The 25,833-nt window shown below is 36.2% G+C and overlaps 1 protein-coding gene across 1 annotated transcript in view; it reads left to right on the forward strand.

Moving 5' to 3' along the window:
• The window catches only part of DNAH7 (dynein axonemal heavy chain 7), a 245,023-nt gene that overhangs the window by 157,129 nt on the left and 62,061 nt on the right, over positions 1 to 25,833 (forward strand). Inside the window, exons 45-47 of the mRNA XM_027125386.1 lie at positions 2,150 to 2,335; positions 7,106 to 7,269; positions 17,150 to 17,304. Of these exons, the coding sequence (XP_026981187.1) occupies positions 2,150 to 2,335; positions 7,106 to 7,269; positions 17,150 to 17,304 (505 nt within the window). The remainder of the gene's footprint in view (positions 1 to 2,149; positions 2,336 to 7,105; positions 7,270 to 17,149; positions 17,305 to 25,833) is intronic.

Consider the following 25,833-nt stretch of genomic DNA (forward strand, 5'->3'; position numbering starts at 1 on the left):
TTTACCTCCTGGCTCTTTACCCCACAAAAAGAAGAAAATTGTCAGTAAGCTCTGTTGTAGATTACTAGAATATTGAGCTAGATTATTTAAATCATTCTTCATTATAAGTGAGAAAATGGAGAACCAAAATGTTAAGTGACTTAGGTTATATAAGAGTTAATAACTGATTTTCTTTGCTGTACACCTGAAACTAACACAACATTGTTAATCAACTATACTCCAATAAAAATTATTTTCTTAAAAAAAAGAGTGAATGGCAGAGCTGAGATTAGAACTCAATACCCAGAACCATAGTGTGTCCACTGAAAATGTTTTTAAGACTAAAATCATTGCTCTTAGATAGTGATACCATTTGCAAAAATTAATTGCTAGAGTCTGATTATGTTCCAGAAAAAAGTCAAAACATTTTATAACAGTTAACATTTATTGCGTGCTTATATGCAAGGCACTGTTGTTCTGAGAGCAATGTATATTATCTCATTGATTCTCACAAAAGCTTTCTGAGGGAGGTAATCTTTTTGAACCATTTTGTAATAACTGAAGCGCAGAAAAGTTAAGCAACTTACTCATGGTCAGTGCAGCTTCTAAGCTGAGATCCAAACCCAGGCAATCTGACTCTAATAGCTATGCTGTTTCTCATTGTACTAGACTGCTTCTTTCTGTAGGATATGTGCACAAATTCTGTATTTGTGCAATATGTAACATGGTGCTAATCTTAAAAATGTGACCTATTATTAGGCATGGGTTCCAAGTGATCAGTTTTAGTTTAAATAATATAACTAAAAAATGGGTATGTGGTTGCTCACTGTAAACATTTTTCAACTGTGTTGTATGTTTGAAATAACTTTTCATAATAAAATGTTGGAAAATTATGGTAATGTAGATTGAATGCATGCATATATGTGTATTAAAAATCTACTTTTGGAAGAGAAATTTTGGCTAAAATATTTTTACTTGGTGGCTTCTGATGGCAACTTTATTATAGTCCAAGACCTGATTCAACATTTTAATACTGTTGAAAGAAGAATGGGTGAAGAAAGAAACTAGGAAGCAAAAGATATTAAAGGAGGGAAAATTAAGAGAGAAAGGTTTTTATTTAGGAAGTATCAAAAATATTACCAATTACATACCTTCTGCTTTTTTTAAACCTATCTTTAGATAAACTGATACAGTATTTTATATCTTTTAATCTAAAAGCATTTATTTAATATAAATATTAATAGCATAAGAAAAAGTATAAGACAAATTCTTATTCCAAAATGATCTAAATGTCTCTGCTTTTATCAATTATTTACTTCCTCTGTTCATGTAAATTATTTCATTTTGAACTTTAAGATAACCTTTACTTAATCTTGTCATCTTCTAAGAATAATGATGCTAAGTCACTTAAAATTAATCAAAATAATTCAGGTATTCTGTTGGAATATTGCTATTGCATGGGTTGAAATAGCTTTTCCCAAAGTTTGCCATATTCATAATTACCCTTCCTCTTTTTTAAAATAACATTGCTTAATTATGTATAATCAAACTTGGTTGACAGTCTTCTGCACAAAGTAGGCTGTCAACTATTGATTGATGTCCTAATTTAAGGTTAATTGCAAGTGTCTGAGTAGGTTGACACAATTTAACAACTTGAAAATTGTGCTTTGTAAGTAAGCATAAATTATTAAAACTTTTAAACATTTAACCTTTAAAATTATCATTAAATCAACCACAAGTTAAATGAGGGGAAAACGTTCATAGAATATTTAAAATAAAATGCATCTAGATTATTAAAATGGAGGGGAAACATCTATATTTGCAAGAGGATGTCCTTTATTACTTAATTAACTTTCAGTGTCTCATACGGTAGCTCATTTCCTTTAATAGAGCTATTCTTTGCATTATATGATAAATATCTGTTACAAATTTCACAAATTATATTAAAGTACACACTTTATTATGAAAAATGTTCTAAAAGGTCATGGACTTGCCGATCTTCATAGTTAGATATTGCACATTTTTCTTTTAGGGCGTTAAAAAAAATTAATTCCAGGCGTGTTTGTAATGTAAAAATTTATCCCTGAGGGTAAAATCTTGCAGAAATTTAAATAATTTTTTAACTTATTCTCCTTGTAGATGTTGATAAAAGTTTACTTTTATTTTTGAGGTTGACCTGTGTAGCAAAAAGCTAGAACGAGCTGAAAAGTTGATCGGAGGCCTTGGGGGTGAGAAAACTCGCTGGAGCCAAACAGCTCTGGAGCTGGGGCAGCTGTACATCAACCTGACAGGGGACATCCTCATTTCCTCAGGGGTCGTCGCTTACCTCGGAGCCTTTACATCTAACTATCGACAGGTAGGGAGTACTCATCGACCTCTAGGGTCTCTTCCTGACCCTCCCATTACAATCAACATTAATCTTGGGGTTTTTTGTTTGTTTGGATTTTTTGGTAAGTACGAGGGAGAAAAATGTTTTCAAGTGATTTCTAGTTGTGTATTTTAATTATTCAATAAATTAGCTTGGTAGCCAAAAAAGTGCTATATCAAATACTCTTCTAATTGTTTCAGAAACAAAAAGATCTACTTTAGAACGTAATGTGACATGGTAGGCTCTAATGATAAAATTTCAGTTCTTAAACAAGTATAAACGTATCAGGATATTTTGGGGAGCTGGGGGGTGTTTAGTCAACTACTCTCTATGAATCTCAATAATAAATCATTTCCAAATGACTTGAGAAACTGATACTTTATGGGAGGAAAAGACGAACCTACCTAAAACCCAATTGATAAGTGGCTTCTTTCCTAAGAAAATAAATACCAGGTTCCCTGCTTCGAATTCCCACCCCTTTGACGGATTCTGCCTCCTTGATCCAACTCCTAACCCCTACTTCTTATCCCAGCTTTTTTGTTCCACTGTTCAGTCCCTTTCTCAATGACACCCAGCACATTTTTCAGCTCTCTCTAGGAGTACAACCCAGGACATGGCCCTGTCAAAGCAGGAGGAGAGATTTAGAAAAATTAAAAGGAGAAGAAGGCAGTGAAAATAAAGAGAAGAGAGAAATTTGAAACATTTGCCAATAGCTTCTGGTGTCCACGGAGGAGAGAAAGAGTAAATGAAAACCCACTTCTGTGTGTGGCTTTATCAAGTTTTACAAAGCATTCGCTTTGCCCGTGGTCTCAGTTGAGCTTCACTTGAATTCAGGGCTTTCTCTGAAGTAGGGTTGATTCTTGGTGGCCACTGTTTTGATTTGCTTGTTTGCTTTTAACCAAACTAGTTTAAAATGCTCACATTGATCATGCTTCTGTCTTTATCTTTTGGTTCTGGTAGCCCTTGTCCTGATGCATGACTTTCATATTCTTCTTAGCTTTCTGTCTTCATTTGTGTCTGAATGACTGTCTGCAGTTATGGCATTGACATCTTGTAGTTCAGATAATTAACTTTTAACATGACACTATTTACCTAGTCATAGACTTGTTTGCTCGACATTTTCAGAGACTGAGGCTTATGAAGATCAAGAAAACTGCTCAGAACCACACAGCTGGTTAATGACAGAGCAGAAATGAGACTTGTTGTCACCTGAATCCTAATTTAGCCCTCTTTCTACTCTTCTGTGTCAACTTGGAAGGATGGAAGTGGTACCTGCAGAGCCTCCTACACTCCTCTGTTGGTTCCCAACATACCCCCGGGTGTCTGCACTGGCTCCTGTTGAGCATTCCAGTGCCATGCTGGAAGTCACCAGCCAGGGCCACTCCTCCCAACCCAGCCCTCTCTGACGACTGCTTCCAAAGCACTGCATCTTGCTTGACTCCCCAGTCAGCTGCTTCCACCAGAATGGGGGCTGCCAGTTAGACCACTACACAAATGCTTCAAGGAAGCATCGAGGCTTGAACTGAGACCTTGAAATTTATGGACAGAAGCAAAGCAACACTAAACTAGACACAAGCTCCAAGCAAAGCTCGTAACTCCTTCTGTGAACTTCTGTGCACTGTCCCCACCCCTGATTCAGGAGGACACCTTATCCCGTCCCATCTGAGAAGACTTGAAGGCAATTTTATCCCTTCCTTGCTTTACTGTAGCAACCTAGGCTTTTACTTAACTAATCTCTAACGTCATTGTTCCTTCCTTTGAATTCATTCTCTGAATCCTGCTCTGTAATCGTCTCTTTTATCTATTTCTCCTGGGTCAGGGCAGCTGGCAGTTTACGCCCCATCAAGTTTCCCATTCGATTCTAAGCACAAGGGTAATAGTGGCAACTTCAGTGCTCTGCCCAGATCCCCACCTGGTTTCCTGTGCGTTCACGTCCAACAACCAGCACCTGTGGCTTTTTTGGCAGACTTCCCTTGGGTTCTTAGAACTCACTTTGCGCAGTGCTTGGAGAGCTAAAATTGGCTGGGAATTTACTGCCCTCTGAGGCTGGCCTCAGTGAAAGACTGACAGAGGTGAGAGCCTGAAGGTCTGTCTCCCTTCCTGTGGTTGGAACAAATGCAAGGAATAACTTACACCCCCTGTAGGAATAAGGTGTAACCACCTGTGCAGAACTTTGGCTGATCTCTCACCTTTTACTGGCTTTTTCCTGGTCGTTATACTGCTTCTCCTAGTATCCCTTCCTTAATAAATCATTTCAGATAAATCTTCATGTCAGAGTCTGCTACTGGGAAACCCAAGTAAGACAAAAAGGCTTTAAAACAATCTTGGTTTTTTCCTAACATCAAAGTCTCTGGATACCAAGAGCCTGCAGTAAGTAGCTAGATCCCCTCCCTCTAAGCTTGAGTCTGAGTAGTTGTCAATTATTCATCAACCCCTTTGTAGAGTTTCTGGCACTCCTCATAATAAAATGTAGAAAATTTCCATTCTCCTAGCATAACTGGGCCCACAGTATTCGATCGTAATGCCCACGCCTATCTCCAAAACAAAATCCTACAAAGCTGTAAGGACATACAAGCCCTGGAGTTGAATTACTTTGAACTTTCTGAGGGACCTTTTCCTACCAATAATCAAAGTCAAACTGCTTTGGTGGCGGTAGTTACTTTCACCAAGATGGCACCCTTAGTGGTCAGTTTTCCATTTCCACCAACTATCTTACCGCCTGATTACCAGCCAAGATCCTTGGCTTGCATTTTGAGATGCTTGTTCAGAGGCCCTCATGTTCATTTCACTTATGCTCTGCTGCTACACCCTTGCAGATGTATAATTGGCCGCTTAAATTTCTAAGCCAGTTCATCTGTGATAACATACTACACCTGTCAACTATAGATAGCATTCCACAGCAACTATGGCTTTCATTTTCCCTACTTCTTCCCCGTATCACTGGCTATGATGCCCATACCAGCATCAAGCTGTATCTGAGAAAACCTTCAGACCTCCCCACAAAAGCCTTCAGGCCAACGAAAAATCAAAAACATGCCCATAGGAACTGTGTACTAGGAGCCAGAATCAAACTGGAAACGCTGCCTTCTCCTCCACCCTACATAGCCGTGCCATCTGTCCTGGTGCCAACAACCAAACCAAGTAAAAACCCAGATGATAGTCATTAAGTACTCCTGAGTGTGCTGTCTTAACTCAGTTTGGAATCATGGTTAACAACTCTGAATTCCCTTCTGTGGGCAGTTTGCTAAGCCCTCACGCCAACCACTTCCCTTTTCAGGATCTAATAGTCCTGGGTTACAATAGGCACATATCCAACTTCCAGAGGCCCCCATATACCTAACACCCAAGGACGGCCCCTTCTTCCCGGTGCCTGTGGAACTATTCAACTATTCAAAGGACCCAGTCATCAGGAAGCCCTGGAAACCTAGCTAACTCCACCCCACTCTGCTTGATGTTTATAAACTGGCCCCTACATTTCCTTGCTGTTACTCCGTGTCCAGGTGCAGCCTCCTGTGTATCAGGAGGCTGTGTATCAATTTCTCTCATTTGGAGCTGTAAGTAACAAAGAGTTCTGCCTCTCATCTATGGGAGTGTCTTTGTGTTATGGCCCACCATCCAAGGAAGCTTTAATCATACCTAAGATCATATAATTATGAGACAGAAGCCTGGCAGACAATGCCTTAATCAAAATAAAAATGTCATCCATGAATGGACAGTTTGAAATCATGTGCCACTGATGAGATGCAATGAGAAGAACACAGTATCATTTCTGTGATATTCCTGCCAAAGGTGCATAACCTAAATTGACTCATGACAGAATACCACACAGACCCAGCTGTGGGGCATTCTACAGAATAACCGGCTAATCAAGGTCATGAAAATCATCAGCTGTCCCCAAACTGTCATAGCCTTTCATGTGCAAACCGAAGGGAATGTTGGTCCAACCTACTCAGCAGGAACCCGAGGGAGACGGTAGTACCCACCATGCCCTCTCAGCTAGCTCCACTTGGTACACACGGCATCCTCATTTGCCCACGGACTGGTATCAACACCACATATATCCACCTTCTCCTTGCCCTTTTCTAACCTATTTTCTCTCCAGTCACGTCTTTCACTGTTTATGAACCCTTTGATCTATAACCTCAATTTGGACCTTGATTTCTGATTTTCTGAGTGTGAACCTAAGCTTGAAGTATGCTTCTGGTTCCTGAGCATCCTAGCAAACTGTGCCCCAGGTGGGGTATCCAAAACTCCAGTATGTGCCCTGATCCTTACTGGTGCCTAATAACCCTGCTCTGGTCCTTCCCCCAGGACATGTGAGAGCCAGACACAAATGTTTTCTGTGTCCCCTACTGGTTCAAATTGGATTTACTTTTATACCACAATATTGTAGTAAGGTGTGCTGATATTTATAATTTAAAGAAAATGTGTAGAAAAACATGGTGATCTCCATGTATTTTGTCAACAGAAGCTTTGGAATCATAATTGGCAATTATTTTTTCCAGATACAAAGTTCTGATTTCACTAGTAAGTGATCTATCTAAATTTTATCTTAACATTATATATATTTTTCATTTGAATACATAGTAGAGCTTCTAAATTATGATTTTATTTTGAAAAATATGATGAACACAAATCATTTTTGAGGTAGAGTTTCAACGATGCTTTGTAGACTCAGAGCGTAGTTGAGGAGTTTACAAGGTATCCATTTGGTAACCTCCAACCTCATTTTTATATCTTTCTGTGTGTGTCTTAAAGAACCAGATCAAGGAGTGGACAAATTTGTGCAAAGGAAGAGGTATCCCCTGCTCAGATGATTATTCCCTTATGAGTATTCTGGGAGAAGCAGTGACAATTCGAGCCTGGAATATTGCTGGATTACCTTCTGACTCATTTTCTATTGATAACGGGATCATCATAACGTAAGGAAAATATTTCTCACAAATGATCTCTATCAGTCAGTGGATTTATTTATCTGTGTACCTTTTTAACACAGCTAGTAAACTTTTATAGTATTGAAAAATGTATTACTTAACTAATTAGCTAAATTAAATATGGATAATCACTTCCTTCTCCAATTAATGTCAGAGTAGTTGAGCATTGGAGACAGTAGTAAACAAACTAAAAACCCCAGATGACTTTTGCTTAATTTTTAATCTATTTTTAGCAAATAGAGCAAAACCCTGCCATAAGTAAGTGAAGTCCAAATTTTTTATTCCCATAAAACACAGGGTTTTGTTATTATAGGTTAGTGAAACATGCAGGGATAGGTTTGTGTCGGTGATGTCTTATTCCCTGCTGGGTGTGCGACCACCTTAAATGATATGGATACATTTCTGGGTCCTGGGCTGATTGGGGCTTTTAAAAGAGTGGTGCTGTTCCTGGAATCTCCTGGTTAGTAGATAAATCCCATGGAGATTGGGCCGGGAGGATACTGGAGGCTCATCCAGCCTTACCTTTCCTCAAGGTATTGCCTCCTAGAAGCCAAGGACTTCACTCTGTCCTAGTGTGAGGATGACCATTGATTGTGTTATTTTCAAGGTCACATTACTATGGGCCTTCTATCACTGGACCAATCTTTTTGGAGGTTTTAGCATGTTAGAAATAGCACAGGGAAACCATCAGGAAACATTCAGTTCTGTGTTACATCACTATTTTGAGTAGTTGTTACTTTACTACTGAAAAAGTAATTGATATGATGGTACTTAAAGTAAAAATGGTTGAGGCATGTAAATTTTTAAAAATAGAATTAGCCACTATGTGTAAAAGCCATATTATTAAATTTTTTGTTTGTAACATTTATGAAAATTATTCTACAAATTAAAATTCTGGTGAACAAATGTCTTTACTGCTCAGCAAATGATCCTGCCATATGGATTTCTATAGCATTTATTTACTGAACTATTCTAAAAGGATTTGAAGCATGTGCAGTTTGAATATAACATAAAATAGGATAAAATCTGATAAGACCACCTAGGGTTATTAAAGAGGTAGTTACTCTTAGGTACTTGAGACAAGCTAATCCTTGCAGTTGGGTCCTGAATTAAGCTCACAGCTTTGTGATAACCAAGGTAAAAAAGAAAAGCTGTGTCACACAGTTCTCATTTTTCAATCAAGCAAATCATACTCAGAAAAACAGACTTTCCCAGGAACTAAACTTACATTTAATTACTTTGTTGATTTGGAGACGAGATTATCAAGCTTTTCTTTGGTGGACTAAAATTAAGCACTGGGTACTCTTGCTCTGATAATCTACATTAATCCAGAAGAAAAATTATAGAATCTAGATAAGTGATAAATATGTGCATTAGTTTGCAACTAAAACAGATGTTTAAGTACCTTTTAAGAAGTTTAGGATGGCACCTAGTTCGTTTTTTAAATACTTAACAAGTAGGTGGCAAACAGTTTGCGTAGACGTTTAATGTGAGAATACACATTGGACGTTGACAATATGGGAGGTTTCTGAATGTTTAGAAGTCTATCTTTTGGAAACCTTATATATTGTTGATGGGAATGTACATTGGTACAGCCACTATGGAGAACAGTATGGAGATTCCTCAAAAAAGTAAGAAGAGTACTACCATATGATCCAGCCATTCCACTTCTGGGTATTTATCTGAAGAAAACAAAAACACTAATTAGAAAAGATATGTGCATCCCTATGTTCATCACAGCATTATTTATACTATCCAACAATATGGAAGTAACCCAAATGTCTCTCAACAGATGAAGGGCTAAAGATGTGGTGTATATGTGAGATGAAATACTACTCAGCCATAAAAAAGTTGAAATCTTGCCACTCGTAACAACATGGATGGACCTTGAGGGTGTTATGCTAAGTGAAATAAGTCAGATGGAAAAAGACAAATACTGTATGCTTTCGCTCCAATGTGAAATATTAAATAGATAGATAGATAAATAATAAACAAAACAAAACAAAGCAAACATGTAGATACAGAGAGCAGAGTAGTACTTACCAGAGGGGAGGGGATGGGGGTGTGGGGGGAGGCTGAAATGGGTAAAGGGGATCAAAGATCTGGTAATGAATGGAAACTAAACCTTCGGTGGTGGGCGTGCTGTAGAAGTCAAAATATAATATTGTACAAATAATAATAATTAATGATAATAAAATTTTATTTTAAAAATTTCAATAGAAAAAAAGTCCACCTTTTACTTTTGTCCAGCTGGACCAATTAACTTCAGCTAAAATAATAGTCCAATTTTGTTGTTGTTGTTGTTGTTGCTATTGTTTCCCTCTCAGAAAAAAAAGCTTTGATCTTCCCAAACAATTGTGAATATACTTGGTCATGTCCCACATAGTAGTAGTTATGTCTTTATTGTTTGGATTTGCAATTTATATACTTTTGTTCTACCTAGGAGGACATCTATAATGTATTCCTATAACTCCATTTATCCAGCGGAGGCTGATATACTTCTTATATTCTAGCAAATAAATGTACCCTTTCTTTTGGGTCCAGTCATATTTCAATAATGCTGGAACTGTTGATGAATATTTCTGCTTTTAAGATTCCATATCTTTCAGTGATCTTTTTCAAGACAAACTTCCATTTCAGGAGAGATTGAGGTAGAAAATGGTTTTAATGAGCCATAACCCCTAAATGTTTGCTATTTGTTTGTAAAAGTGTTGAAGCATTAGCAAGAAGTTATGGTAGCAACCTTACTAAAGTAGGAAATATTAACATTTTTCATTCTTGGCTTTTTTTCAATGATTTTGGTAATCTTATACTGAGAGGTTTCAGTAAATAGGTTAAGGTGATCATTTTGAAGTATCAAATAAGTATCGTACTTATTTGCTAGTGTGTTCTTCCTTCCCCAGAGATACTTGCTTGATAATGATAATACCTAATATGGAGCACTTACTAAGGACCTGAGCCTGTGCTAAATGCTTTTCACATACTATCTCAGCTGAGGGAAGAGTCAGTAATTTAGGGAACTGGAAGAATATGTAAAATTTGGACAAGTTAGAACATAATTAACTTTTGGAGCTACTGACACTTGATGTTTCCTTAGCTAATCAGAATTTCAAGGGCTAGTGATAACATTAAATGTAATTGGATTCTATCTAAACATTTCACAGGGAAAGTATTGGGATTGTTTAACAACTTGGTAAGTAGATCAGACCTATATCTAATATAACTCTGCTTTTAAAAAATGTTTTAAGTTTTCATTTTTATAGGAGTTAGATAAATCAGGTTTATTTCAGCAACAGTAATAACTGAGAGGAACACCCACCTTTCTTTGTCTGTTTTTATCTAATTGTGTGTGCATGTGTGTGTGTGTGTGTGTGTGTGTAAAGAGGAAAATACCACAACTGTTTGAAATGCTCCACTGCTATATATCCAAATTCCATCCTTCCATGCAGACTACAGTGAACATGTATTATCATGTTAGAAGTCTGTATTTTTCAAAAATACAGAAGAGCACCCAATATTTATCCTCTCTAAACAATAGCAAAAGAACAAACACTATCAAAACTTGGAGTGCTGGGTGCTATAATAATTCAGTTGCGACTTGAGAAACTATGGGAGCTATGATCTTCAAAAGCAAACATTGTAGACTGAAGCCACAACATTGTCCTCTTTTTGAATCAAAAAGATGTTATCTTGAGGGTGTTGTTTGAAGAAAATTAATTTGATGCAGTTGTTAACTGGGTATTGAACAGTATCTCTCTTCCAACTTTTTTCTTCTTTTGCAAAATTGTTTTGTCTAGTTTTTACTTCTCAATATAAATTTTAGAATATCCACAGAAGATTCTGCTGAGATTTCGATAAGGACTGCAGAATCTATAGATCAAAATTTGGGAAGAATTGACAACTTAGTAAGTCTTCTAATCCATGAACACAGTATATCTCTCCATTTATTTAGATCTTCTTTGATCTTTGTTGGAAGATCTTATCTATAAATTCAATTTTAAAATACTTATAGGACATTCAAGTTATCTATTTATTCTCAAGTGAGTTTTGGTAGTTTATGTCTTTCAAGAAATTGGTCCATTTCAACTAAGTTGCCAAATTTATGGACATAGGGTTGTTTGTAGCATTCCCTTAACATCCTATTAATGTCTGCAGGGTCTGTGATAATTTTCTTTATCATTCCTTATATTGGTAATTTGTACCTTCTTTGTTTAGCTAGAGTTTGATAAATTTTGTAGATCCTATCTAAGAACAAGCCTTTTATTGCTTTTTTCCTTTTTTATTTTTTTTTGTTTTTGTTTTGTTTGGTTGGTTGATTTTCAATTTCATTGATTTCTCATTTAATATTAACTGTTTCTTTTCTTTTGCTTGCTTTTGACCTAAATTGCTCTTCTTTTTCTGATATAAGAGGGAAGCTTAAGTTACTGATTTTAGATTTTTTTTCTTTTCTAATCTATGCATTTTAATGCTATGTATTTTCCATTAAGTACTGCTTTAGCTGCATAGCACAAATTTTGATATGGTGTATTTTTACTTTCATTTCCTTTAAAATATTTTCTGGTTTCTCTTGAGACTTTTTCTTTTTTGAACCATAGGTTATTTTTAAAATGTATTGTTTGATTTCCAAATACTTGAGAATTTGGATATTTGTTTTTGTTATTTGTTTTTTAATTTTTAACTTAATTCCATTACGTTCAGAGAGCATACATTATCTGATTCCAGGTGCTTTAAATTTATTACAATTTGTTTTATGGCATAAATATGGTCTATGTGAATGTTCCCTGTGCAATTGACATATTATGGGATGGAGACTTCTTTAAATGTCAGGTTGAGTTGTTTGAGAGTGTTGTTCATATCTTCCATATCGTTGCTAATATTCCATCTACTTGTTTCTTCATTTCTATCAGTTTTAGCTTCCTGTATTTTGGAGCTCTCTTGTTGGATGCATACGCATTTAAGATTGCCGTGTATTATTGATGAACTGACCCTTTTATCATTATGTATTATCCCTCTTTATCCCTGATAAGTTTTCTTGTTCTGCAACCTCCTTTTTTCTGATATTACTATAGTCAGTCCAGCTTTCTTTTGATTAGTGTTTGCCTGGTATCTTTTACCATCATTTTACTTTTAATATAAATATGTTGTTATATTTGAAGTGGGTACCTTGTGGATAGCATACAGTTTGACCTTGTATTTTTCTAGTCTGACGATCTCTCTCCTTCAATTAGTAAATTTAGACAACTTTATACTTGATATGGTTGATATCATTGAAATTAGATCTGACATTTTATTATTTTTCTGTTTTTACATTTGGTTTTTGTTGCCCTGTTCCTCATTTCTTATTCTTTTAGATTATTTGAATAATCCATCATTTTTAGTATCACACTTTAATTTATCTATTTTTTTTTATTTATTTTTTTTTGCGGTACGCGGGTCTCTCACTGTTGTGGCCTCTCCCGTTGCGGAGCACAGGCTCCGGACGCGCAGGCTCAGCGGCCATGGCTCACGGGCCCAGCCGCTTCGCCGCATGTGGAATCTTCACGGACCGGGGCACGAACCCGTGTCCCCTGCATCAGCAGGCAGACTCTCAACCACTGCGCCACCAGGGAAGCCCAATTTATCTATTTTTTACTATAATACTTTGGATTATTTTTTAGTACAATTTTTCACAATCTACCTAGAGATAGTTTACCACTTCAGTTAAAATGTAGAAGACTTGTAACCATGCAAGTCCCCATACCCTCCTCTGATTATATTATCAAAGTCATATATATTATGTCTGCATACATTGAAACTCTGCCCCCCAGACACACAAGGTTAATATTTTGTCTTAGTATTTGTGTATGCTTTAAAGAACTTAAGAGGGAGGAAATAGCCTATTATATTTATCATTTTTTGATCTTCTTTTATTTCTAAAGTTCACTGTGGCATCATTTCCCTTAAGGGTGAAGAACTTTAGCATCTGTTTAGAGCAGATTTGCTGGCAAATAATTTTCTAGTTTCCTTCATTTGAGAATACTTTTTATTTTGCCTTTATTCTTGAAGGATATGTTTGGTGGACGTAGAATTCTGGGTTGACATTTCTACTCTGTTCTGGCTCCATGATTTCTGATGTAAAATCTGCAGTCTTTTGAATAATTTTCATCCAAATGTAATATATCGTTTTTCTCTGCTGCTTTTTTAAAAATATTTTTTCAAAATATTTTTTCTGGGTTTTCCTGGTGGCGCAGTGGTTAAGAGTCCGCCTGCCAATGCAGGGGACATGGGTTCGTGCCCGGTCCGGGAAGATCCCACATGCCGCGGAGCAGCTGGGCCCGTGAGCCATGGCCGCTGAGCCTGCGTGTCCGAAGCCTGTGCTCCACAACGGGAGAGGCCACAACAGTGAGAGGCCTGCAAAAAAAAAAAAAAAAAAAAAAAATTTTTTTCTTTGGTTTTCAGCAGTTTGATTATAATGAGGTTGGGTGTGGGTGGGGTTTTTTTGTTTTCTCCTTTTTAAGGATTGAGTTTTGTGAAGCTGTAAATTTATGTGTTTCACTGAATTTGGGAAAGTTTCAACTATTTTTTCAAATATCTTTTCTACACCAATCTCTTTCTCCTTCTTTCTGGGCCCCAGTGACATGAATGTTAAACCTTTTAATATTTTCTCACAGGTCTTTGAGACCCTGTTCTTTTTTTTTTCCAATCTTTTTTTCTCTTTATTATTCAAATTGGATTATTTTTTTCACGGGTCATCAAGTTCACTGATTGTTTCCTCTGTTGTCTCCTTTCTGTTGTTGAGTCCTTACAGTAAAGTTTTAATTTCAGGTATCATATTTTTCAGTTCTAAAATTTTCATTTGGTTCTTGTTAAACTTTCTATTTCTCTGTTGATAACACCTCTCTTTCCATTTATTTCAAAAAATATTCACTGTTACCAAATAAAGAGTTGTTATAATAACTGCTTAAAGGTATTTTTCTAGTAAATCTAACATCTTACTTTTTCTTTAAGAATTAGTCACATTCTGGTTCTTTGTATATCAAGTAATTTTGGACTGAATCCTGTTATAGCACCCTGAGCAGATTATGACACCCCTCAGACTCTATGCACAACAGAGGCCCCTTTTCCCAGCTCTTCTATACAGAGAGATGGATTTTCACTCAGTGTTTTAGGTGACTGAATTACCACTGCTCTGCCATGGTAATATAGTTCTGGCTGGGTTGACCTGGGGGTAGGGACAGAAGAGAGAACAGAGAGATTCCCCCCACCCCCACTCTCTGGCTCACACATGATCATTTTCTCCATCTTCTACTTTGAGTTTTTGCTACCTGTGCCTGCTGCACAGTTCCCCCCATTAGGCCTGTTCTCAGACCAAAGCCAGAAGATAAGGAGAAAACACACATGCGCACACACACAAGAAAGTCACCACCTGCTTACTGGTCATTACTCAAGTTGTAACTTTTTTCCCATTCACTTCTTATTACTTACTTTTTAGAATCTGCAAGTAGTTGATTTTTGTATTTTATCCTAAAGTTTTCATTGTAATCAGTGACAAAGGTAGGCTATAGTGGATTTTACCCAGTTTGGTCAACACCAGAAGTCCTTTCCTCTAATTTTGAGATGGTGTTCTTTGGACCAGTCTTCTCTATGCGGGGATAATCTCTTATAAAATATCCATTTTTAGAATGAGTTAACTTGTATGGTGTTTGTCAGATGTTCTTTCTGCTGTTCCCACTTCAGTGGATCGTCGTATGCAAGCTTTATTTGATCTAGGAAAAGAGGAAAAAGAAGAATCAGCATGGACCCGTCCCTCAAAGAATATACAATTTAGTTGGGTGATGCAGCTAATAAATTATAGAATTACCGTAATAGAATATTATCATTATATGAAAGCACCATAAATATAATATGGATGAATGGCTAAAGAAGTTCAGTGAGAAAAGAGATCAAGACAGGCTTTGTGAACTGCATAGATTTGAATTGAACTTGAAATGTGAGTAGTACTTGAACATGAAAGGATGGGGAAGAAGTGCATTTTGGACAAAGAAACAGCATGAACAGGGGTATTGTGGCTAAAATATTGTGGAAGCAACAGAAAGAAGAGTGAGTCATTTCAGTTTCTTTAGGAAAGCATAAATGCTGTCTAAAGCTCACATAATCCTCCAACCTTAAAAATATTTCCAAAATGTAACAGAATGAAACTTTTACATATAAGTTTTGTTTCTCATTTCCCTCTTACTCCCTTTAGTTTCTTATGGATATGGTTCCCTTTTTATTAGTCTCATTTCTTCCTAAATATAATTAATATTATAAAATGAATTCTGTCCCCCCACCCCCTACAAAATCATATGTTGAAGATATAACCCACTGTGTGATTATATCTGGAGACAGGGCCTCAAGGAGGTAATTAAGGTTAAATGAGGTCATAAGGGTAGAGCCCTCATCCAGTAGGACTGGTGTCCTTGTAAGAAAAGGAAGAGACACTAGGGATCTGCGTACAGAGCAAAGGCCACTTGAGGGCACAAGAGGGCTGTGTTGTCCGCAAGCCAAGAAGGGAGACCTCTGCCAGCACCTTGATATTGAACTTCCAGCCTCCAGAATTGTTAGAAGACAAATTTCTGCTGTTTGACAGTCTGTGGTGGTTTGTTATGGCAGCCCAAGCTCACTAATACATTATGTAATGCTTATATTGGAGGACGGTGGTTCCTTTCATGTGGGACAAATGATCCGATGAAATACTAAATTTGTGTTGTAATGAGATGGAATTGAATAGATTATCCTGATTCATCCCCAGCTTTTTTTTTTTTTTTTTTTTTTTTGCCCCAGTCACCTTTTATTTTCTCCTCCTGTTCTTCTGATGCTCGGCATGAATTTGCTGTGCTCACTTTTGGAAGAGTATGACAGTATCTTTAGGAAACTGGCCAAAATTATGACTTGTGTTTACTGAAACTTCTGAGAGGAAGGAAAAGAACAGTGATCTTAATGCTGATTACATTTCACAGCAGATAGAAAGCTCTGTGGTTGGATACCATGTCGTGATGGCAGATACTGGTTAACTCTTTGTGACCCAACAACTCCCTGGGCAGTAAACTGGGCGCCTTGGTCTTGAACTTGGTTCACTGTTCTTGTTCTTATCCTAAAAGGGAGATGGGAGTGAGAATAAAGCAATAAGTATGAGCTCTCTCATACTGCAAAAACCCTGACTTTCATAGAATATATTTCTGTTCATAAGAAGCTCGCAAACTCTAGGCAAGTATGTAGTGAACTGCATGTGTGACATTAAATATACAGCTATTTGAAACAATTACTGGGTCAACAATTGTGTTAACACTTAAGGATCGATGGCTATTATGAAGATTAGATGATATAAAATTTTGCTTCTCACCGTTATTTTAGACCACTATATCTTTAATGGTCTAGATTTCAAATAGAGATGTGATGTCTCCATCCTTTCTCTTTCCCTCTTGTGGAAATGACAGCAGACAGAAGTTGAGGAAATGAAGTGGCTTGCCCAAGGTCATAGAATTAATTAATGGCAGGGCCTAGTGAAGAATTGGAGTTTCCTGATTTCTAGTACTCTTGATGGTTATCATTGTGACTTAATTAGCAAGAGCAGCAAACATTTTCAAAAATATAATTTAACATTTAGAGAATTGTAATTTTCTAAAGGAGTAAAAGAACTTGTGTTAAGTTTGCCAGATGGCTTTTGTAGTTGCTGTTCTAGTAGCCTTCTCAATTTAAATGTTTCTGCTTCAAGAACACAGTTTCTCAAAACAAGCTAAAAAGTAAAATAATACTATAAAGTTTAAACTGTAAGAAAGTGATGCATGCCTCTTAAATAGCAGAGAGACAGATCATGGCTTGACCAGCATTGTCTTTCTTTCCCTTTCAGGAACGCAAGAAGGTGGCCTCTGATGATAGATCCTCAAGGTCAGGCTAATAAATGGATCAAGAACATGGAAAAAACCAATAGTCTTCACCTAATTAAATTAAGTGACCCTGACTATGCCAGGACTCTGGAAAATTGCATCCAGTTTGGCACCCCTGGTATGTACTTGAATAACAAGCATACATTACAGAATTGCCTGGAGAGGGCACAATTAACCCAAAATGATGTAGGGCTTTTTTTTTTTTCTTTTGAAGATATTTGTGTCAGACTCATCTTAAATGATTACTTTGTTAATATCTTTCGTTATTTATTGGCAATGAATCAAGTGAGAACTTTAGAGATTATAGTTCTAACAGGTTAGGATGCTTTCTTTGTCTCAAGATTCATTTGGGATACATCTTCTAATTTAGCTGTTTTAATTTTTGTCTGTTGTTTGCCATTCTTTAGTTCTCATTATAGCTCCACTTCTGCAATTAAAAGGGCCACTTGATATGCCAAAAGTATTTTAACACAATATTAGTCCAATTATCTCTTTGTTCTTCTCTCGACTTATCCTACAAAAGTGGCAGAGAAGTGAGTGCACATTTTACGTGGCTATTACCTGCCATTTACAATGGAGAGATTAAGAACATGATGAGAATTTTTCAGTGAAGCTCTATGCACAGGTCACATTTGTCAAAACAAAAACCAAAATGCTTATGATTTAAGTATGTTGGGCTTATTAGTCACATTTTAAATTCATGTTACCTATCAAATTTTGACTATTTACTTAACCAAGTAAATTGCCAACATTATGAAAGGACAATATATTTAGCCCCAGGACAAGTTTGGCAAATCCCAGTTGCTAATAGAATGAGTGTTACATGGAAGAATCAAAAGAGATATACCAAATAGACTTACAGACAGTTTATTTTTGCATATTAATAATGAGTTAGCCTTTAAAATATTAATTACAATTTTAGGCTTGGTTTGGGTGAGCATGAAATGAAAAAAACTATGTCTACCTACAAAATGTTGTGTTTATATATATGGACACACAGACACACAAATAGTATTTCATTCATCCAACTGGTGTTCTTGGAGTATAGTATAATGATATGGAGTTACCAAAAAAAGGGACAAACTGCTCTCTACTATCAAATATCTTGCTTGTTAAATGGGCAGGATCAGACAATATATGTAACTGTTATAAAAATAGAACTAACCCTTCTTAGGACCACTGTGCACTTCTGGAATCAGAGTACCTGCCTCTGTTACTTAGTACTTGGTTGCAGTGACCTTTCTGAGACTCTGTTTCCCCATTTATACTTTGACCATATAGTGTGAGGAAGAAATGAGTTACTGTAATTTGGGTACTTACGACAGTGTCTGATAAGCTCAATTTATATTTTTTGTTTGGGGATTTACTGTGTGGTTTATGTATATTATCTCTTTTTTATTATCTCTTAATTATATTAGAATCATACATAATTATTTTGTATAATAAGAAAGACACAGATGTGAGCTATGAATATTTAGAGCAATCAGGGAAGATTTTTCTTTTAATTTTTATTGACATATAGTTGATTTACAATGTTGTGTTAGTGTCAGGTGTACAGCAAAGTGAATCAGTTATACATATATATATACATCCATTCTTTTTTTGATTCTCTTCCCATATAGGTTATTACAGAATATTGAGTAGAGTTCCCTGTGCTACATTTAGTTATCTCTTTTATATATAGTAGTGTGTATATATTAATCCCAATCTCCAAATTTATCACTTCCCCTCACATTTCCCCTTTGGTAACCAGAAGGTTGTTTTGTATGTCTGTGAGTCTGTTTCTGTTTTGTAAAAAAGTTCATTTGTATCATATTTTGTTAGATTACATGTATAAGTGATATGATATTTGTCTTTCTCTGACTTACTTCACTTAATATGATAATCTCTAGGTATCCATATTGCTGCAAATGGCATTATTTCATTCTTTTTTATGGCTGAGTAATATTCTATTTTATATATGTACCACATCATCTTTATCTCTTCCTCTGTTGATAGACATTTAGGTCGCTTCCATGTCTTGGCTATTATAAATAGTGCTGCAATGAACATTGGGGTGCATATACCTTTTCGAAACATGGTTTTTCCAGATATATGCCCAGGAGTGGGATTGCTGTTGGTATGGTAGTTCTATATTTAGTTTTTTAAGGAACCTCCATACTGTTCTATGTAAGGGAAAATTTCTTGAAGGGATTGGCACCTTAAATACTTCAATTAAAATTACTTAATTTAACTTAAATATTCAAAGAATTTCCTTGACACAGTAAAAACAAGTAATAATTGAGCATCTACCATGTGCTTGACATTTTGAAGATCTGTGTGATCACAGTCACATATATTGATGTTAGTACTGCATCATTTTAGAGAGGAAAGGGCCATACAATCTGTCCAGTGTTTTTCAAACTATGGGTCACAACTGTGGGAGAGAGAACCCACATAATGGGTCATGACCAGCGTTTTTAAATGAAACGCAGTGGAATAGAACATATAAAGCTGCATAGCATGGAGTAAAGGTAAGCATTACTTCATGAAATTTTAGAAGTTTTATGCATATGTGTGTAGTTGATAAAGATTTAAAATGTATTTCTTACTTGGAGTTGTGGCCATAAAAATCTGAAATCCAATAGTAATTCTAATAACCACTACATTTTATTAATAAGGTAGGGTGACAGAGAATGTTAGTTACGTGGCTTAACTAAGACTGTATCTCTAGTTAAGGGGAGTCTTAAAACTAGTCCCCAAGTCTTCTGCCTTTGTTCATTGTTTACTGTGTCACTCACAGTTGCTTTAACCTACTTTTTGGAATGAAATAACTTTAAAAATGGATAATGATAATTCACAATGCCTTCTAACATTAATCATCAGAGAGAAGTGAAAAGTTTTAAATCTATGATAGAGAGAGAAACAGATGGCAGATTTTGTAACTATTTTTATATTTAATCTTCAAGTAAAAGGATCAGCTACTGTTACAGTTTTAAAACATAAGCAGTTAAAGACTCTTCCATTTAAGAAGTTCTCCTTAGATTTTGACTTATTCCAGGACAGTGGCTTCTGATCTCTCATCCCTCGCAGGCAGCCTGGGTAGAGAAGGCAGAGGTTTTGGCTTCACCCACCTGCCTCGGGTTCAACCAGAGCAGGCCTCCCTTTTTTTGTTGTTTATATTGAGTTTAAAGATAAAATCCTCTGTGAAAAAAGTATCCTGCTGCTTAAAAAAAAATGTTTGAAAGCCAATGTTCTAGAAAACAGAGGTACATCTGTATTAGCTACACCAGTGGATAAGGTGGGCATAGGATGTTATTCATGTTAATATTGCTGATAAGGCAATTTGTTCACACCTCAATAAAACTGGAAGAATACAAGAATATTTTTTTAATTTTTAAAAAGAAATCAACTTGTATAGAGGAGCTTTTTTTTTTTTTTTTTTTTTTTTATTTATTTATTTATGACTGTGTTGGGTCTTCGTTTCTGTGCGAGGGCTTTCTCTAATTGCGGCAAATGGGGGCCACTCTTCATCGCGGTGCGCAGTCCTCTCACTATTGCGGCCTCTCTTGTTGTGGAGCACAGGCTCCAGACGCGCAGGCTCAGTAGTTGTGGCTCACGGGCCTAGTTGCTCCGCGGCATGTGGGATCCTCCCAGACCAAGGTTCGAACCCGTGTCCCCTGCATTGGCAGGCAGATTCTCAACCACTGCGCCACCAGGGAAGCCCTAGAGGAGCTTTTAATGGCTTTCCATTAACTCCATGAAAAAAAACTCTTTGCATTTAGAGCAAAACCCAGCATTATCTGAGCCTTCCTTATTTTTATCTTATCTCCTAGCACTTTCTTTTCTTCCGCCCTTGCATATAACGTATCAGGGAGGCGAAACTACTTCTAGCTCAATGTTTCTTTCATTTGCTCATTTCTTTGTTCATTATTCATTCACGTAACAAATATTTATTTTGCAACTAGCATGTGCCACTGAAAACAGAGCACGCACAGACAGACTTGATCTCTGCTGTCTTGGAGCTTATTGGTTTAAAGAGCAAGACAGAGATTACACGTGGGGTGAGGATTAGATGGGAGTACAGGATACACGGGGGCAGGCAGTACATATAACAACATGGGGTTGTTTCTCATCTCTTAGCTTTCGTCTGTGCTCTTCCATCCATTTGGTGAATTACTTTAAATTTCACCCTTTAAGATGAGGCTCAAACACCTTTTTCTGTGACATCTCTCTTAACCTCTCCGATGAACTGCCAGCACTGAAGCTTGTACAGGTTTCTATGGTTTTTACAGATTTCTATTGTGTACATAAATGTTTCTCAACTCCAGCTCTTTGAGGGTACCCAGTAATTGATTAATCTACTTTGAATACAATATGCTGCACAGCTGAACATACTATGCAGATTTTTTCCTATTAATCTGAAGTCTAACATAGGATAATGTAGATAATTCATAATTAAAAAACTGATATCAGTTAATGTCCTAAATGCAAAAGAAATATGAAAAGAATACTTGTTTCTCTTTGTTGCTAAGAACAACTGCTTTGAGCAAGATGATCTGCCTTACTCAAAGGCATTAGCAGCCATGTGTTTGGATTCCCAGTCTTGGCTTCCCACAAGGTTTGCAAATACTGTGATGGGCTGGCTTTTGGGAATGAGAAAGGAGGTTTTTACATAAACCAGCATACTGTTAACTTTGATGATAGAAATATGAAGAGAAGGCTGTCTCATAAATTTTCTCCTGTATTTTAACATGAAACATACTTTGATTTAATTAAAAGTAAAAGAAATCAAAAGTTAGGGTCAATAAATTAAGGAGAGCATTCTGGGTAATTCATGTATATATGGATTTTGGGTTTTTTTGTTTTTGCTTTTTTCTGTTTTCAAGCTTAGAATACTTTTGCTTTTCCAGTAAGGCTTATAATACAGTAAATACTCAATGCTGAGAACATATTTCTTTGAAATCTGGATGCTATAGAAATCTTTCCTAACAGGCTTAAGACTTTATTCTACTGGTGAGGAAATAAATTTTCACTTTTAGGGAAAAGAATCAAGTCTGTAATACTTAAGTTTTATAGTGTATATTTTAGCTTTGAGAAAAGACATTTATACATATTAATGTAGACATTCTTAATTCGTTGTGAAACTAAAACAATTTAGGGAGAATAAGGGATGAAATTGTATATCATTTTTTAGTAAAGAATAATTTAAATATTAGATTTTATGCAGAAATTGTTAATAAAAGTTGAGGCAATTAAACAAAACTTATATGTTATAATATTTCATAAACAGAATTTCAGTCCATAACACTCTAGCAAATTAATAGATTTTAAAAGTCTGATCATGTAAAAATAAAAATGAGAAATTGATATCTATTATCACTATTATTGTTTAACATTATTAGGAAAGTTCTTTTCAATGAGGGTGCTATAATATTTGTAAAGAGGAAACAATATTATCATACTTGTAGATAATATATTTCATCTAGAAAACCAAAAAGAATTAACTGAAAAGCTATCTAAAACAAAAACTTAGAATGACTTTAACAATGCATAGTGAAAAAAATGAGAAAATTTCACACACACAAAAAAGACTTGATTAAGACATCATTTTTTCACTGATAGGAAAACTAAATGTTGTGAAGATATCAACACTTTCAGAAATAAACGTTTTAGAAATAATACTAGTTATTACTTCTAAAGTTAGCCTAGAAGAAAGTACAGAGGCAATAAAAATTCAGAAGAAGAGTAAATTTGGAATTAACTGTTCTGGAATAAACTCTAATATTGATACATGTAAGCCTTTAATGCATTAGAAGGTAAGCGTTATAAAACAATGGAAAATGATAGTTCATTCAGCAAATGGTGCTGCAAAAATTGGTTTTGTGAAAAAACATATCAAGTCATAATCTCATCTTACATCAAAATGTGCTCCAGATGAATTAAAGAGTTAAATATGAAAGAAAAAAGAGGAGACATAAATGCTAAAAGAAAACATAGGGGAATAAGTTGTCTTTGATGGGAAAGAACTTTCTAAGAAAATACACAATGGAAAAAGATACAAAAGGAAAAGAATAATAGATTTGACTCTACAAATTTATAATTTAATCCAAGAAACATTATATAAAAGAAACTTAAGAGAGAATATCAACAATATTAAAAAAATACAAATAAAGTTTAAAAAACTAGCACATTGTGACAGTTGGTGCCCAGTGTTCCCTAATAACTGTTCTCATCTCCTTACTATTAGCACCCCCTGTGTTTACCTGGGCACATTGAATTCAGAGTAAAGGAATACATTTCCTAACTTCTGTCATCATGTGACTGTGGTCCGGCCATCAAGATGTAAGTGGAAGTGCCATTTGTGATCCCCAGAAAGTATCCCTAAAGGATACTTCTTCCTTTTCTGTTTCTTCTTTCTTTTTCTGATGGCTGCAATGTGCATGTTCTCTGAAAGGCTCTTTTGGCCAAAGAGGTAAAGCTGTATGCCAAAAATGGTGAAGCAGCAAGATGGCAGGAACTTGGATCTCTGACAGTTTAGACACACTGTCCTTCCAGTCTTGGACAGATTACCTCAGGCTCCTCTTTACGTGAGATATAAATTCCTTCTTGTTCGTGTCACTGTTATTTGGGGTTTTTTAATCACTTGCCGCTGAACCTAATGGTGAAAACATGCCCCACGATAGGAAAATGGGCAAATATTTTAGCATACAGTTTCTAGAAGAAAAAGTATAATTAGCCAAAGAGCACCTAAAACATCAAGCCCAAAATACAGATTTTAACAATATTTTTTACCTATCAAATTGTAAAAGTCATGAATATAACATTTAATGCTGGCAGTATCACACAGTGGTTAAGAGAGCTGTGTAAGGAGCCAGATTGCTTAGTTCGAGTTCCTGCTTTGTCATTCACGAGATGATTTAACTGAAAATTTTACTACAGTCACCTTGCTTCAGTTTCCTCATCTGTAAAACTGGGGTAATAATATTTGATAGATTTTTTAAATTAATTAATTTATTCTTTTATTTTTGGCTGTGTTGGGTCTTCGTTGCTACGTGCGGACTTTCACTAATTGCGGAGAGCAGGGGCTACTCTTCATTGCTGTGCACAGGCTTCTCACTACAGAGGCTTCTCCTGTTGCAGAGCACGGGCTCTAGGTGCGCGGGCTTCAGTAGTTATGGCATGTGGGCTCAGTAGCTGTGGCACACGGGCTCTAGAGCGCAGGCTCAGTAGTTGTGGCGCACGGGCTTAGTTGCTTCGCTACATGTGGGATCTTCTCAGACCAGGGCTCAATCCCATGTCCCCTGCATTGGCAGGTGGATTCTTAACCACTGCACCACCAGGGAAGTCCCCTGATGCTTTTTAAAGTTGTGAGGATAATGACAAAATAAAATGCCAACATGACGCCTAGTGTTCGTAAGTACAGTGATATTATATAAAAACAGGTTTAAAAACAGCAGAGTGAGTGCTTATTGCAACTCTGAAACCTCTACAGCCTTTCAGGAAAGTAATTTGGCAATATAAAAAAACCTTTAAAATGTTTGTAACTGTTGACCATTAATTGCACTTCTAGGACTCCAGCCTGGTTAAGTGATCAGAGATGAACACAGGGGTTTATTCAAAAAGATGTTCACTGCAGTATTAACAGTTGGAAAAATGGGAACAATCTAAATAATAGATTAATGTATTTAATATACTATGATGCACTCATATTATTTACCCATGAAAAATAATCATTTTATTCAAGCAGAAAATTATAATGAATTTAAAAATCATCTGACATACCTGTTTTTGTTAAAGTCTCAGCAGTGAAGGAAATTGACAAGACAATTTTAGGACTTTATTTAGCCAGGAGTAACCTGTGGGAAGAAGTGCTGCAACAGAGATCCAAATACCTATCATCCCAATGCCCTGAGCTGCTGATTTCCCATCCAGAGGGCACATCCCGTCCCTTGAGGGACTCCTACAAAATGCCATGATTCGAGTTTGGCTATGGTAGCACCCCAAACACCAAAATGTAAGACTTCAATTTGGCAAATGTATCAAGTACCTTAGCAATGTCACTGGTCTTTGATCTGGGATTCCCTTTCTAGAATGCTATCATAAGAAAATACTGTATAACACAAAGATTTTGTAGACAGTGCTACCTATAATCTTGAGAACAGGAAACAATCCAAATATCTAATAATGGAGTATTGGTTAAAAATGAGAGAACATTAATATTATAGACTATTATGCAGTAATTAAAAGCATGTTTATTGTTTTTTTTTAGTAACATGGGAAAATATTTATGCTATAATGTCAAACAAAATAATTAGGATATGAAATTAGATATATTGTTTAGTCTCAACTGTGTATAGAAAAAGATAAATAAAAAATACTGGGCTTCCTGGGTGGCGCAGTGGTTGAGAGTCCGCCAGCTGACGCAGGGGACACGGGTTCATGCCCTGGTCCGGGAAGATCCCACATGCCGCGGAGCGGCTAGGCCCGTGAGCCATGGCCGCTGAGTCTGCGCATCCGGAGCCTGTGCTCCACAACGGGAGAGGCCACAACAGTGAGAGGCCCGTGTACTGCAAAAAAAATAATAAAAAATACTGAAAAGAAAGATATTTAAATTCATATGTAGTTTTATGTCATTTTTCTATCAAGTTATATATACTATGAATAA

Source organism: Aethalodelphis obliquidens, unplaced genomic scaffold (genome assembly GCF_003676395.1).
Source record: "Aethalodelphis obliquidens isolate GAN/ISIS:26980383/991018 unplaced genomic scaffold, ASM367639v1 scaffold2, whole genome shotgun sequence".
NCBI classification, from domain to species: domain Eukaryota; kingdom Metazoa; phylum Chordata; class Mammalia; order Artiodactyla; family Delphinidae; genus Aethalodelphis; species Aethalodelphis obliquidens.